Source organism: Sipha flava, unplaced genomic scaffold, assembly GCF_003268045.1.
Source record: "Sipha flava isolate LNK unplaced genomic scaffold, YSA_version1 89_pilon_pilon, whole genome shotgun sequence".
In the NCBI taxonomy this organism is placed as follows: domain Eukaryota; kingdom Metazoa; phylum Arthropoda; class Insecta; order Hemiptera; family Aphididae; genus Sipha; species Sipha flava.
This window is the reverse complement of record NW_020273631.1, coordinates 1,078,494-1,091,168: the sequence shown is the minus strand read 5'-3', so window position 1 is coordinate 1,091,168 and position 12,675 is coordinate 1,078,494. Positions and strand designations below refer to the sequence as shown.

Below are 12,675 nucleotides of genomic sequence, written 5' to 3'. Positions count from 1 at the left end.
AAAAAAAAAACGCGATAACAATTTTCAATTTCTTTTTTCTAGAATAGACTTAATACATTGGATATTATGTCCATTTAGAGAAAATATTCTCTCTAACCAATAAACATTTTAAAAGAACATAGTAAAAAAAAGATGCTTGGATTTTGTTCTTTAAAAATACAAAATATAATAAAATAACTATTTTTTATTCTTTTAATCTATTAAATACTATTATGCTTAAAATACTATACATTATTACTATTATCTTTATATCAGTACCTTTCTATATTATGTCAGAATTATTGGACCTCCCAAGAAAAAAATTGAAAATATGCCACTGTTCTTAATTATGCAGTTATCTAATAAATGCAATTATCTAAATCTAAATATTTTATTGTTCATTTATATTTTTAAGTTATTTAATGCAATAGGTTGGATTTTCATTTTTCTATCGAGAGAAAAACTGTTTATAGCTAGGTTCCAACCAGCAAAAAAGAGTATTAGCACTGCTGCATTATTTTGCTTAATCACTTCAAACATCCAAACTTCTGCTAATATTATTCTTACATAGAATGAAGTATAGAAATACTAAAGAAACCTTGGCACAAAAAAAATTAATGTTGTATTAATTTAATAAAATTAATAAATACCACTTCTAGAACAGTCTACATCTTTAATAACAACTTTTTCCTTGATGATATTAGGATTTTCTTGATTTTCTAAAACATATTAATATTATTATTTTACATAATATTTTTATATTCATTACATAATATTATAATTCTAAATGTAAAATATGCATTAATTTACTTTTGAAATCTGTTATTGCATTATGTAAGTCTTTTGACAATCGCCATGCATGAACAGAGTGATCAGCAGAGCCCGTAAATACTATATCAGAATCTAATGGCGAGAACATGCCACATAAAACAGTACATAAATGTTTTGAATAAACTCCAATAAGTGTACATTTTTGTACATCCCAAACCTGAAATAATAAACCATACAAATAATATATATTAATTGTATAGGTTTTTCCTTAGCAACTCTTCTTCTTTCATAGCATTATTTTGGTTCAAAGCACTTTTATCCACTTTTGAAAAGTCAAATCAACCCAAGTAAACATAATTAAACTGAAGTGTGTAAAATAAATGTATACATAATCATCATATTGATGAAAAAAACTTAAAACATTTGTATTACGACTATTAAGCCTTAATGATACATTTTCAGACTGGAAATCAATGTCCCACCCTATTTTTTTATTTCATCCCTCTAAATCAGATTCAATTGTAAGAGTTTAAAATTAAAAATTATAAATTAATATATACTCTACATAAAATAAAATAAAATTCAGCAGCATGGATGGTTTTTAAAAACTGGCTAATACAACTTAAGTATATACTATTATTGATGTAAATATATCTTCTATCTAATCTTATTTGTATTCTGCAAGGGATAAAAATCAATGTAAAGTATTATTTACAGCAAATTTAAATCTATAATAAAATTGCAACCATAGACAAGTTATGATTAAAAAATATTTATGCATTACACAATTAGTTGTTATGTGGATGTCTTAAGAAAAGATTTTTTACATTAATTTTCTTAAAAATAGTGTAGTTTAGGAAAAAAACATTTTTAAAATTTTAAAAATGTTAAATTGTTCAAAGAATTTGGTCTTTTATCAATATAGCTAATTTAAACTTAGAACGTTCACTATCAAACATTACAAATATATTTTAATATAAGGCAACTAAAACTAAAAAGCAAAATGTTAATATTCTAAACATGCTTTTAATTAATTTTTTAATTAATATTATATTCATTTAAAGTGAAATATACTTATTTTACTTAAACATACTTTAGCAGTAAAATCATTAGAACAACTTAAAAGCATTAAATTTCGATGAGGATTCCATGCTAGTTCATTTATTTTTTCTTTATGGCCTTTAAATTCTACCACTAATATTGGTTTACCACCTAAAAAAAAAAAAGGAATAAAATCACAAATAATTTAAATTTATAAAAAATATAAAATACCTTCATCTAGTCGATGAACTCTTATGCAGTGAGAACTTGATGCAAAATAATTCTTATACTTAGACTCCTCACTATAGTCACAAGTTACATGGGCTGGATGCCAAACAATACATTCAACAGATTGTTCATGACCATATACTGTATGTTTAAGTTCTAATGTGTCTCCATCTAACAAATAAATGCTCCTATAATAAATAAAAGTCAATACATTATGGTTATTAATTTATAAAAAATTTAAAAGTTACCCATTTGAATTGCCTAATGCAACAACATCATAATCAGGTTTCCAGGCCATTTCAATACGCCTAACAGGTGTTGTAAGCTTATCTTCAATTTCATTAAACTGTACATACTCTTTAACATAAGTTGGATCTGAAATATTATTAGATTTTTGATCATATATTTTCATTATTTTAATATAAAAACCAGATATGAATTATCAGGAGTATAAAATTTACCTTTCCAAAGATTCATTTCACTATAAATTAAAATCTGTCCATTACCAACTGCATAGAGTGCAAGCTTAGTATCATTGAGTATTTTAGCTTTTGGCATGGGTGCCCAACATAAACGATAAACTGGATGAGAAAGAACTGTTTTTAATAAATTTACATTGTTTCTTTTTCTAGTTAAATTAAAAATTCCAACTCGTCCATCACCAGTACCAAATGCTAATAAACCTTCATCTTGAGGATGAAATGCCAACTAAAAAAAAAATTGAAATAATAGGCACTGATGAAAAAAAAAAAATCAATAAATTCAACTTACAGATAAAACTTTTGAGTCAATTGTATAACTTAATGGAATAAGTTCTAACTGTCTTTTATTAGATACATTCCAATAATAAATTCTTCCATCACCAAGTCCAAATGCAAAGCTATTAATAATTTAAATTTAGGTAAATTAGTCATACATGAAGTATGCATAATATTTCATAAATCTTTTTACAAGAAAAGTAGGCATATTTCCTCATTCTTTAAATTAATTTAATACAATTTCTTAATTTTTAGAAATATATTATAATTGATTTATTGTTTACTTACTCAGCTGAATTAACTGGTGAAAGAGCAAAACAGTATACAAAACCACCGAGTGTTGGTACTTCTAATGGTAATTCACTTGTTTCTGTGGTATCAAACAATGGTGTTCGAATTAGTTTTCTTCCCATACAAGATGACCATAAGTAAGGTTTAGTTGAATTACTAATAAAATAAAATATAGCTAAATTACTGACAAAATCAATATCTTAAAATATTTTGAATTCAATTGTACATACTAAGAACATGCCAAAGAAAAAATTACATCCTTGTGATTATCACTAATCAAAGTAATAATTGGGTCAGTATCCTTTTTTTGTTGTAATTCAATCTTAATAATTTCACCATAAGCTGATGTAACAATAATTGTAGTAGGATTTATCCATTTAAGACAACCCCAAATTAAATTTGTTTTATTTCTGAAAATAATAATTCAATTTATGATTATTTTATTATTATTAACACTAGGAAATAATTATTTAAAACTGAATAAATATTTTAAAACAAATTATTTCTATTAACCTTTTTTTCATGCTTAAGCATAAGCCATACATCAATCTATCTTATTCTTATAAATCATTAGTAAACAATCTCCTCAATACATTCTCCATATCACTAAAGTTATCTGTGAAATATCTTACATACTTTTTATTGCCCTTTTTAGTATTTCAATCTAAAATCCTCTCTATTTTACATTTATTATAAGATCCCTTTATATTTTCAATTAATTCTCTCATCAAAAATAATAATTCCAATAATTTTTTATTAATTAGACTATTTTTATAATTTAATATATTTGTAAATGTCTGTAACATAAAATCATTGTAAATGTTGTAAAACTAATTGTACCATAAAAAAATTTACAAAAAAAAAAAAAAAACAGAGTCTACCAAAGTGAGTAAATATAATTAAGCTAAGTAAGCAAAACTGAAGAAATATTATTCGTACTTGAAAATAGTTTTTCTCATTGGTCGCATAGGCAATGATATTGTAGCTTCCCGAAACATATCTAAACCAGCACGACATATATATATACCAGTTCTATCACAGGCTGTTGATGCTAGTAATAATGGCTGAGTAGATTGGTCAGAACTCATTGGATTATAAGGAACTGGACACCAAGCAAGTGAAACAATATTTCTTTCGTGGTAATGCAATTTATGTAAAAGACGGCCATCACCTAAAAAAAATTTTAATTAATTTTCAGAAAGATTGTAAAAATATTTAAACATACCAGTTAAGTCATATACTAGAGTATGGCCATTTTTACATCCTATAGCAATTAAATTAGTTTTATGGGGACAAGCAGCTAATGTCAAAGGTGACACTTTAACATCTAACGTAAAATTACGCATTGTTAATGCTTCAATATCCCATTTATGTAAAGTTCCTGCATCAGACATTGCTACTACAGTTGAACTTCCGTACAACCAAGCAACATCTAACAAAACAATGTTCTTATTCTTTTTATTCTGAAAGAAAAAAAATTACAAATTGATTAAATTAATTAATATTATTTTGTATACATTTGTTATAATAGGTACTACCTATAAATAAATAAAATTTAATAATGAATGAATAAAAATCTAATGAATAGTCTAAAAAAATTAAATTACTTACTCCAAAAGAATGTATGTGTTCACAGACCATGGTCTTTATATTCCAAATGTAAATATTAACTTCGTCAATAGATGCTATATAATATGCATCTTCTTGGGTATCCGTTGGATGAGAAAATGATACAGCACCAATACGGCCACAAGCTAATTTTGTATTCAATCTAAGACGATTGTATTGCAAATCATAGACACTATTACCTTCTAAGCCTTTAACCAAGACAATAATAGATCTTGAACCATATGCTAGTAAGTTTCCACATCGGTCCATAGTCATGACATTTGATTTGTACCAGTTCAACGACTGGGTAATTTCAAAGGTACTCATGGTTCTATAGTGAAACAATATAACGTTCATTAAACAACAATATTTATTAACATATTATTAAGATAATATAACAATGAAATAAATCATTTCTGTTTTCAAAATATTATTTAATTTAACTGATATATTTATTTAATTCATTATGAGAATTTTTTGCCAACATGACCTATAGTAGAATTTATCAAGAAAAATGTAATCAGTGTTTTACCCGAACTTTTTTCAAAAAGTTGAATTGAATTATATTTTTATACAGTTATTAAGACATCTAAAAATTAAATATTAGAAAAAAAAAAATTGACAAAATTTACCATTTTTAGAATATAAGTTATGGTATTTTAACATTAATTATATAGTTACACTAGGAACGGTAATTAAAGAACAAAGGGTAATAAAGTTGAACTATATGTTATAAAGAAAAACTATGACTGATTTTACTAATGGTTATGGGTACTGAAAAGCTACTATTTTTTTATATGCTCTAAATAATTTTTTTTTAGTATGGATGTATGGAAAAACAAGAAAACATTTAACCAAATATATATAAGTGCAGATATTTTCATGGTATACAAATTTAAAAACTACAAAGGAAGTAAGGAGATATAACAGCAGATAATAATGATCAAATATTGAAGTTAAAAATAAAATTAATTGATATAACATTTTTTATATTTATTTGGGCATTAAATTTTCCCTAATCATTTTACTATGGCATATTTTTACTTAGGGCAGTGTTTCCCAACTTTTGTGCTAAAGTGGTCAATAAATGTCCTTTGTTTCTAGTAGATGACCCTCAAAAAAAAAAAAAACCTATGCTTTAATATAATAATATAATTAATAATTTTATTATAAAGAATTTTATCATACACTTAAATGTAATAATATAGTTCTATAATGATAACTAAAATATTTTCCTTGTCATTAGTTTACGAAGTCACCAATCAAAATAGATTGCAACCCATAGGATGGAAAACACTGACCTAGGGGAATCATTTAACAAGCAAAGTAATGGGGGGTAATACGTCTTAAAAAAAAGAAATGGAAATATTGAAAATCGCTACCATCGTCGATTTCAGTCAGGACAGAAAGCAAATCTGGGCAACAACCAAAGTGTTTGAACGATCATGGGTGATTTAAGTATAATTTGTACTATGACTAAACGTGAAGGATTTGATTCTGAAACTTATCGACAAACCTTTTTGACGGATGGGTTTTTCGAGCAAAACGGTACAAGAGATGACTGTTGTTTTCAAAGTCCACTGAAGAACAAAACCGCACAACAATCGGCTTCGGAAGGCCGTTGATGGGTAAACACGAAAGTACGGAAAAAGCGAATCCAAGGATTCAAACGATTGTTACAACAGCAACCGGCGTTATCACGTGAGTGCGCTTCGGACCCATTATATTTTTTATCTCCGCGGCGGCGTGTGAGCACGGTATTACCGTGCGTTCGTGCGTACGGTAATTTGGCGCCGGTGCGCGAGCACGGTGGCAGTCACGTTGTTGCACTTGCCGTTTGCGCCTGGCACCTTTTTGTTCAGTGCGCCATCTTGTTCGCGTGTGACGGCTGTGTTGACGACTGCTGGCCGTTTAAGGGGCTCTCGCGCCGCGCAACAGTGTCCGTCTCGTTGCATTTCCCGTGTCAGACCATCGTTCCTTGACTATAAAGAAGAACTTCTGCGACTACTGAAGAACTTCCACGACACGCCGGACACGAATCGAGGTGAGTGCGCAGAATCCGTCGCAATGGCGATCGTTTTATTTACGCGTCGTGTCCAAGGACCGTTTCGGTGCGTCGGGCGGTGTATGCAATTAGGCGTACACGCACGCACACACCGAAGTATGACGGTTTTTTATTTTTTTTTTTATTTACTTTTTATTATTCATTAGGCCTATCGTATAGGCAACGTACGCGGACGTACGTGACGTTATCGGAGAGACACCCGTGTCTGATATGTTGCATTCCCACGTATCTCTGAAAGCGTTAGCCGTTTATCCCTAGCATTCCCGATTTTCGTTGGATTTTTCCACACCCGTGTTCCTGTACATTCATTCGACATGGCGCGCGTACGCCCTATGGATTGCTGTCATGACCGTCGTTGGATCTGATTGTTCCTAAACCGCGTTTTTTGCCTCTTCAATATTGTTTTCAACGACTTTTATCAATGGTTTTCCCTTTGATCTTTTGTTTACCGTTATATTTTACAAAAAAAAAAAAATATCTAATCACTGTCGTGAACGGAGAAGAACGTGTGTTACATAATAGATTTTTCGAATTGTTGTATTGTATATTGCTTCTGACGTTTAAACAATTGTTTAGAACCATAATATTTGCGATTTATTAAAATTATATTAAGAAAAGACGAAAATCATTATATTATTAGTATTACTTAAAATATGACTGGTCCATTATCATAGTACTGTTGTCGGCATCCTTATATATCCTATAGTCATAGGTGTTATTAGAATATTGGAAAACTTATTTAATTTAGTATTTATATGTTATCAATTAAGCTTAATGCTTTTAAAAAGTATTTATTGAATCTAATTTACCTATTGGCTTACTCTTCTAATAATTTTATTTTTTATATTAAAATAGAATGTAATGCATCAGTTCATTCAGTATTATTATTTTGGTTTTGTGTTGCGATAATAATATTTCAATACCTACATTTAATCCAAACTGTGTTCTAGTTAAAAGTATATAAGAAATGTATTTATACTTGAATCATGTTGGTAATATAGTGATTTACTCAACTAGATAAATTAAATGTATGACTATAAGCCTTGAATTATTTTCAATACATTCTCATTTAAACAAATAAACTCAATAGATAGTAGTATTGGTTTATCAGAATATTTTATTATTTAAGTTGGATGGTCTTATAAGATAATCATATTAAATCAAAGCAAATTATAACTTAATTAAATAAAAGAAAATTACTTACAACATTTCAATATGTTGATTCTTTAAAAATAATAACAATCTACTTTATAATTCTTGTTTATATTAAAATATGATTGGTGAATATTATTATTTAATCACTTAATTTATATTAATTTTGTAGGTTAAACTATGGAAACACCACCAAGAAAACGTGGTCGTCCACGAGTAATCAAAGTTGAAAAACACAGCCCTAAACCTGAAGATTTAGAAGAAATATTGCAAGATATTGATGATGAAGCTCTTAATGATTTTGATTACATTCCAAATGGAATGCCGGACTACATACTTGTCAAAAATAAAAAAAATATCAATAATAATGAAGATGTTTATGACTTTGATGTTGAGAAGGAAGATGGTCCCGGAATAAGTAATTTAATAATCATATTTGTTTATAAATATAATATCTATATTTTTGTATGAATTAATGAACATTTTTATTTTTATTATGTTAGAAGAAAATTTAAAAACAGAAGAAAAACTTGAATCAGAACAGCTAGAACATGCTTGTGATATATGTCCAAGAACATTTAAAACACTTCCTGGCTTAAAAAGACATAAAACTTCACATGATCGCAAACCTCAGGCAAAAAAAAGGTAATAACTAATGAGTTAATTTATATTTATATAAAACTTTAATTTTTTTGAGTATTTATTTTTTATAATTTTAGTCCGCAGTGATGAATCAATGAAAAAAGAAATGCTTAGTTGTGACTGTTGTGGTGAAGACTTAGCTACTGCTCATACGGTTTGAAAAGCATAAAATTAATATAATTAAGAAACCAACTATAAATATTTTTATGTTTTAGAATGGTGATTTTGAATGTTATGACTGTGGAAACTTTTTCAAATTAAAAGCTAATATGGAACGCCATCAACTAATGGTACATTGCTATGATGATGTTTTAAACTGTCCAAGTTGTGATTTTAATTGTACCGACAAAGAAACTTTATCTGAACATTTGTATTCTCATTCAGGTAAATTTCACTAATTATCATAATGGTTTACATATGTATTTATTTTTTAAATATATTTATCATTATCAGGAACATCAAAGCCCTATTCATGTCCTGTTTGTTTCACATCATTTAGTAGAAAATATCATCTTGTACGTCACAATATGCAAACTGGTTGTGATGGTTCTGAAAAACCAAAATTTCCATGTCAAGTAATTACTTAATTAATTAAATAATATTAAGCATATTATTAATGTGTATTTATAAATGTAGGTCTGTGGAAAAGTTTTTAATCGAAAAGATAATCTAAGAGAACACTTGCGTGCCCATGCTGGTCAAACTAAAAAGAAGCGCACTTATAATTGTGAATACTGCAATAAGGAGTTTGTTGGTTCAGCATTGTTAACTGTCCATAGAAGAAGTCACTTAGGTTAATATTTAAATATTTTTATTTCTTTATTCAAGTTATTTTTCTTATTTTATGTATGTTTATGCTAACATGAATACTGTAGGATTCCAATCAAAGGTAAAATTATTTTGTTCATCAGTGTGTGTTTTGTGTTATGTTTATTTTGTGTATAAAATATATGTTGAAAATTAAAATATATTTATTGTTTTATTTAGGTTATAGACCATATCAATGTGATTTATGTCCAAAACGCTTTCCATCCAGTGGAGCCATGAAAAAACATCGTAGAATTCACACTGGTGAACGACCCTATGAATGCCAGCAGGTATAATTTGATTTTAAATCTTTGTATTGGATGTTTTCTTATATTAATATTTTTTCAGTGTTTTGCTAAATTTGCGGCCAAGGAAACTTTAAACCGTCATATCAAAACACATACTGCACTTAAACCACATTCTTGTGAATTTTGTGGAAAAACTTTTATACAAATTTCACAACTGAGAGCCCATTTATTCCATCATACAGGTATGTAATATATATCTTCTAATCAGCTTATTGGACTATGTAAATCCATCGCTGTTACCACTATTTCCTTCTATTAGTTCCTATCGTTCGCATCCTCCATTTTCATGTTTTCATGAATCATTCTTAAATTTTTTATTATGTTCTTCCATTTTATTCAAGGTTTTCCTAAAGATCTTTTCCTCCACAATTTTTCCTCCTGTTCTCCGAACATGTCCAGCCCACTCATTTCACTTGCCTCTGCTATATGACAGGATATTAGGTCTTCCATACAAATGTTGTAAGTCATAATAGTGTTTTCTTTCATACATTCTCACTTCCATATTATAAACATAGTCAAATATTTTTTTCAAGTACTTTTTTTTCTGTTTTACTTAATTTAGAATAGTTACCTTTTGTAGTAGCCCACGATTTACACCCATATGTCAAAACTGGTCTTGTGTTACCTTCGATTCTCTCGATAACAGTTTTGACATGAATAATTTGAATAGTGATTGATATCCGCATCTGCACTTCTGTAACTTCTCATGTTACTTATATAACTCATATGTTTTTTACTAATCATTACATAATCTATTTGATTTTTGGAGATATCCATGTGTGCTTGTGTTTATTCTTCTGGGGGAATAAATACTACTGATCACTAACTCTTTTGACATTGCTGTGTTTGTTAACTGTGTTCCGTTGTCGTTACTATTTTCATGAAGACTGTCTTTACCTATTGTTGGTCTATACACAATTTGCCGGCCAACTTTATCATTAAAATACCCTAAAAACATTGTAACAGTATTTAGGTAGTTTATCATAAACTTCTTTCATTTCTTCATAAAATTTGTCTTTTTTCATCTTTCTCTCTTCAGTTGGACCATAACAAGATATTACTGCAATATTGAAAAAAATTTCCCTTTAAGTGTATACATCATTCTGTCATTTACTGGTTCAGACTCCTATGGGGTAGTAAGTGTTCATGTACTATGATACCCATACCATTATATATTGTTTCTTTTATTATGCCATCTATTCTTGTAATGGACCCAGTATGTTTAAAGTTCCAACGTTCCATGATCCCAATTTAATTCCGTTCCCTAGTTCCAGTTGTTTATCCATTTTATCTGTCCAGATCCAATGCTTGATTTTTGGTGGTTTCTTAACTAAGACATTTTTTCCACTGAATGGGGGGTTGGCCAATCATAGTAACCCCCAACTTGAAGGACCAGATGACTCCAGCCACTTAAGGCCAGAGTGATTGCTATTTCAGCATCCAAAGGATACTGGGCAATGGGAGTGCCAATTTTCTTACACTGAAATGTAATGTGTATATATAAACATATATACATAAATTCTCTAATTTTTTTATTAATAAATGCCACTTGTAATAATATACTTAGAAATAATTATTTATTTATTATAAATTGAAAATATATTTTTTTAGTAATCAATACTTATTTTCAGGTGAAAATGGTTTTACTTGTGAAACATGTGGCAAATCTTTTAATCGTCGTTCTCGTTTAACACTCCATATAAGATATGTGCATGAAGGAGCTGAGCCTTTTATGTGCACTGTATGCAACAAAGCTTTATTGCGAAAAGAAGATGTACAGCGGCATCATATTGTTCACTCAGGTGTAAAAGCTCATGCATGTCCTATTTGTGAAAAGCGATTTGCTATGAAATCATCTTTAAAAATTCATTTATTAACACACACTAAGGAACCACCACGTGCATGTGATGAATGTGGTCGTGCATTTATTCGTCAAGATTGCCTTTTACGCCATATGCGTTCTAAACATAGAGATATGTTGGCCGAGATTATGGCTGATGCTGAAAAGAAGAAATTAGAAGCTCAACTATTAGGAATGGTGAAAAAAAATGGTGATGATAAAAATGATGCTGGTGAAAATGTTGATGATGTAGACAAAAATGATAATGAAGATGAAGACGGAAGCATTGACGAATTAGAAGATAATGATAGTACCACTAGTGAAGAATCTAACCAGAATAACACATTGGCTGATTCACTAATGGAATTATTAACAGTACTTGTTGATGAAAGTACACTCAAAGAGTTTGGCTGGCCAGATATGAGTGTTGATCATTTAATTGAATCTGTGATAAAGTATGTACATTTCTCTGTTTAAAAATAAATTATAAAATATTAACCTAATTTTGAAGTTGAACAGTTTCATTATTTTAATGAAATTGTGATTTTTCAATTAAATTTTTTAATTACCACTAAGGATTTTTACTATAACGATCTATGGTCTTTAACAATACATTTCAAAAGTGTACATAATTATTCAATTTATAGAGAAATTTTTATAATTTATATTTTTGTTTGATTTAGGAGATGTGGACACACACCAGTGGCAGCTGATGACGTTTCATATATGACAAGATTGAGAGATAACTCAAAGCAATTATTTTCAATTATTATCGATGATTCAGCTATTCAAACATTACTTAGCAATCAAACTATTGAAGAAGTAATTGAACATGTGTTAAAATTAGCTAAAGCTTAATATACATTCATATCTATATTTATATTAATCATAACATATAATTGGCTACAAATTAAATTTAAAAAAATTTATATTTTAATTTTTTTTTTTTTATATATATATATATATATATATTTATATATTGTATTTGGGTTGTAGTATTATTTTTAATTATCATAAATTAAGTAGCTAGCAATTGTTAAGAATATTATTATGGCAAATGTTATTAGTTAAATCACAGCAAGTGTCCCCATTTATTTTTTACTAAGATTAATTATTGTGAAATAATTCCTAATTTTAATACATTGAACACTATTTTAAGTTTATATTAATAATTAATTTTTGTTA

General features: G+C 28.3%; 2 protein-coding genes across 3 annotated transcripts in view; one reads left to right on the top strand and one right to left on the bottom strand.

Moving 5' to 3' along the window:
* LOC112693710 (gem-associated protein 5-like) overlaps window positions 1-6,433 on the bottom strand; it is a 12,653-nt gene extending 6,220 nt beyond the window's left edge. Inside the window, exons 1-13 of the mRNA XM_025568899.1 lie at window positions 6,193-6,433; window positions 4,680-5,007; window positions 4,294-4,531; window positions 4,008-4,239; window positions 3,299-3,478; window positions 3,066-3,224; window positions 2,791-2,899; window positions 2,481-2,727; window positions 2,268-2,394; window positions 2,023-2,207; window positions 1,844-1,962; window positions 790-967; window positions 630-698 (exon numbers count right to left, since the gene is read on the bottom strand). Coding sequence (XP_025424684.1) covers window positions 630-698; window positions 790-967; window positions 1,844-1,962; window positions 2,023-2,207; window positions 2,268-2,394; window positions 2,481-2,727; window positions 2,791-2,899; window positions 3,066-3,224; window positions 3,299-3,478; window positions 4,008-4,239; window positions 4,294-4,531; window positions 4,680-5,003 — 2,167 coding nt within the window. The 5' untranslated portion in view covers window positions 5,004-5,007; window positions 6,193-6,433. The remainder of the gene's footprint in view (window positions 1-629; window positions 699-789; window positions 968-1,843; window positions 1,963-2,022; window positions 2,208-2,267; window positions 2,395-2,480; window positions 2,728-2,790; window positions 2,900-3,065; window positions 3,225-3,298; window positions 3,479-4,007; window positions 4,240-4,293; window positions 4,532-4,679; window positions 5,008-6,192) is intronic.
* Window positions 6,434-6,549: 116 nt separating this feature from the next.
* LOC112693606 (zinc finger protein OZF-like) lies at window positions 6,550-12,393 on the top strand. 2 transcript variants are annotated; one of them, XM_025568737.1, is made up of 11 exons: window positions 6,550-6,720; window positions 8,066-8,311; window positions 8,397-8,535; window positions 8,611-8,689; window positions 8,751-8,919; window positions 8,989-9,110; window positions 9,172-9,328; window positions 9,523-9,632; window positions 9,691-9,832; window positions 11,282-11,945; window positions 12,174-12,393. In XM_025568737.1, exons 2-11 carry the CDS (start codon window positions 8,074-8,076, stop codon window positions 12,346-12,348), a joined length of 1,995 nt encoding a protein of 664 aa, XP_025424522.1. In that variant the 5' UTR covers window positions 6,550-6,720; window positions 8,066-8,073; the 3' UTR covers window positions 12,349-12,393. The 2 variants fall into 2 exon arrangements, with proteins under 2 accessions (XP_025424522.1, XP_025424524.1); XM_025568739.1 differs by lacking the exons at window positions 6,550-6,720; window positions 8,066-8,311 and having other exon boundaries at window positions 8,411-8,538; window positions 8,613-8,689.
* The last annotated feature ends 282 nt before the right edge of the window (window positions 12,394-12,675 follow it).

What these genes read in the sequence shown, in the direction of transcription:
- LOC112693606 (XM_025568737.1), top strand. Translation starts at nt 8,074, where the DNA reads ATGGAAACACCACCAAGAAAACGTGGTCGTCCACGAGTAATCAAAGTT. An exon ending in AACCAAAATTTCCATGTCAA is followed by an intron (nt 9,111 to 9,171) that starts GTAATTACTTAA and finishes TTATAAATGTAG; the next exon opens with GTCTGTGGAAAAGTTTTTAA. An exon ending in CCATTTATTCCATCATACAG is followed by an intron (nt 9,833 to 11,281) that starts GTATGTAATATA and finishes ACTTATTTTCAG; the next exon opens with GTGAAAATGGTTTTACTTGT.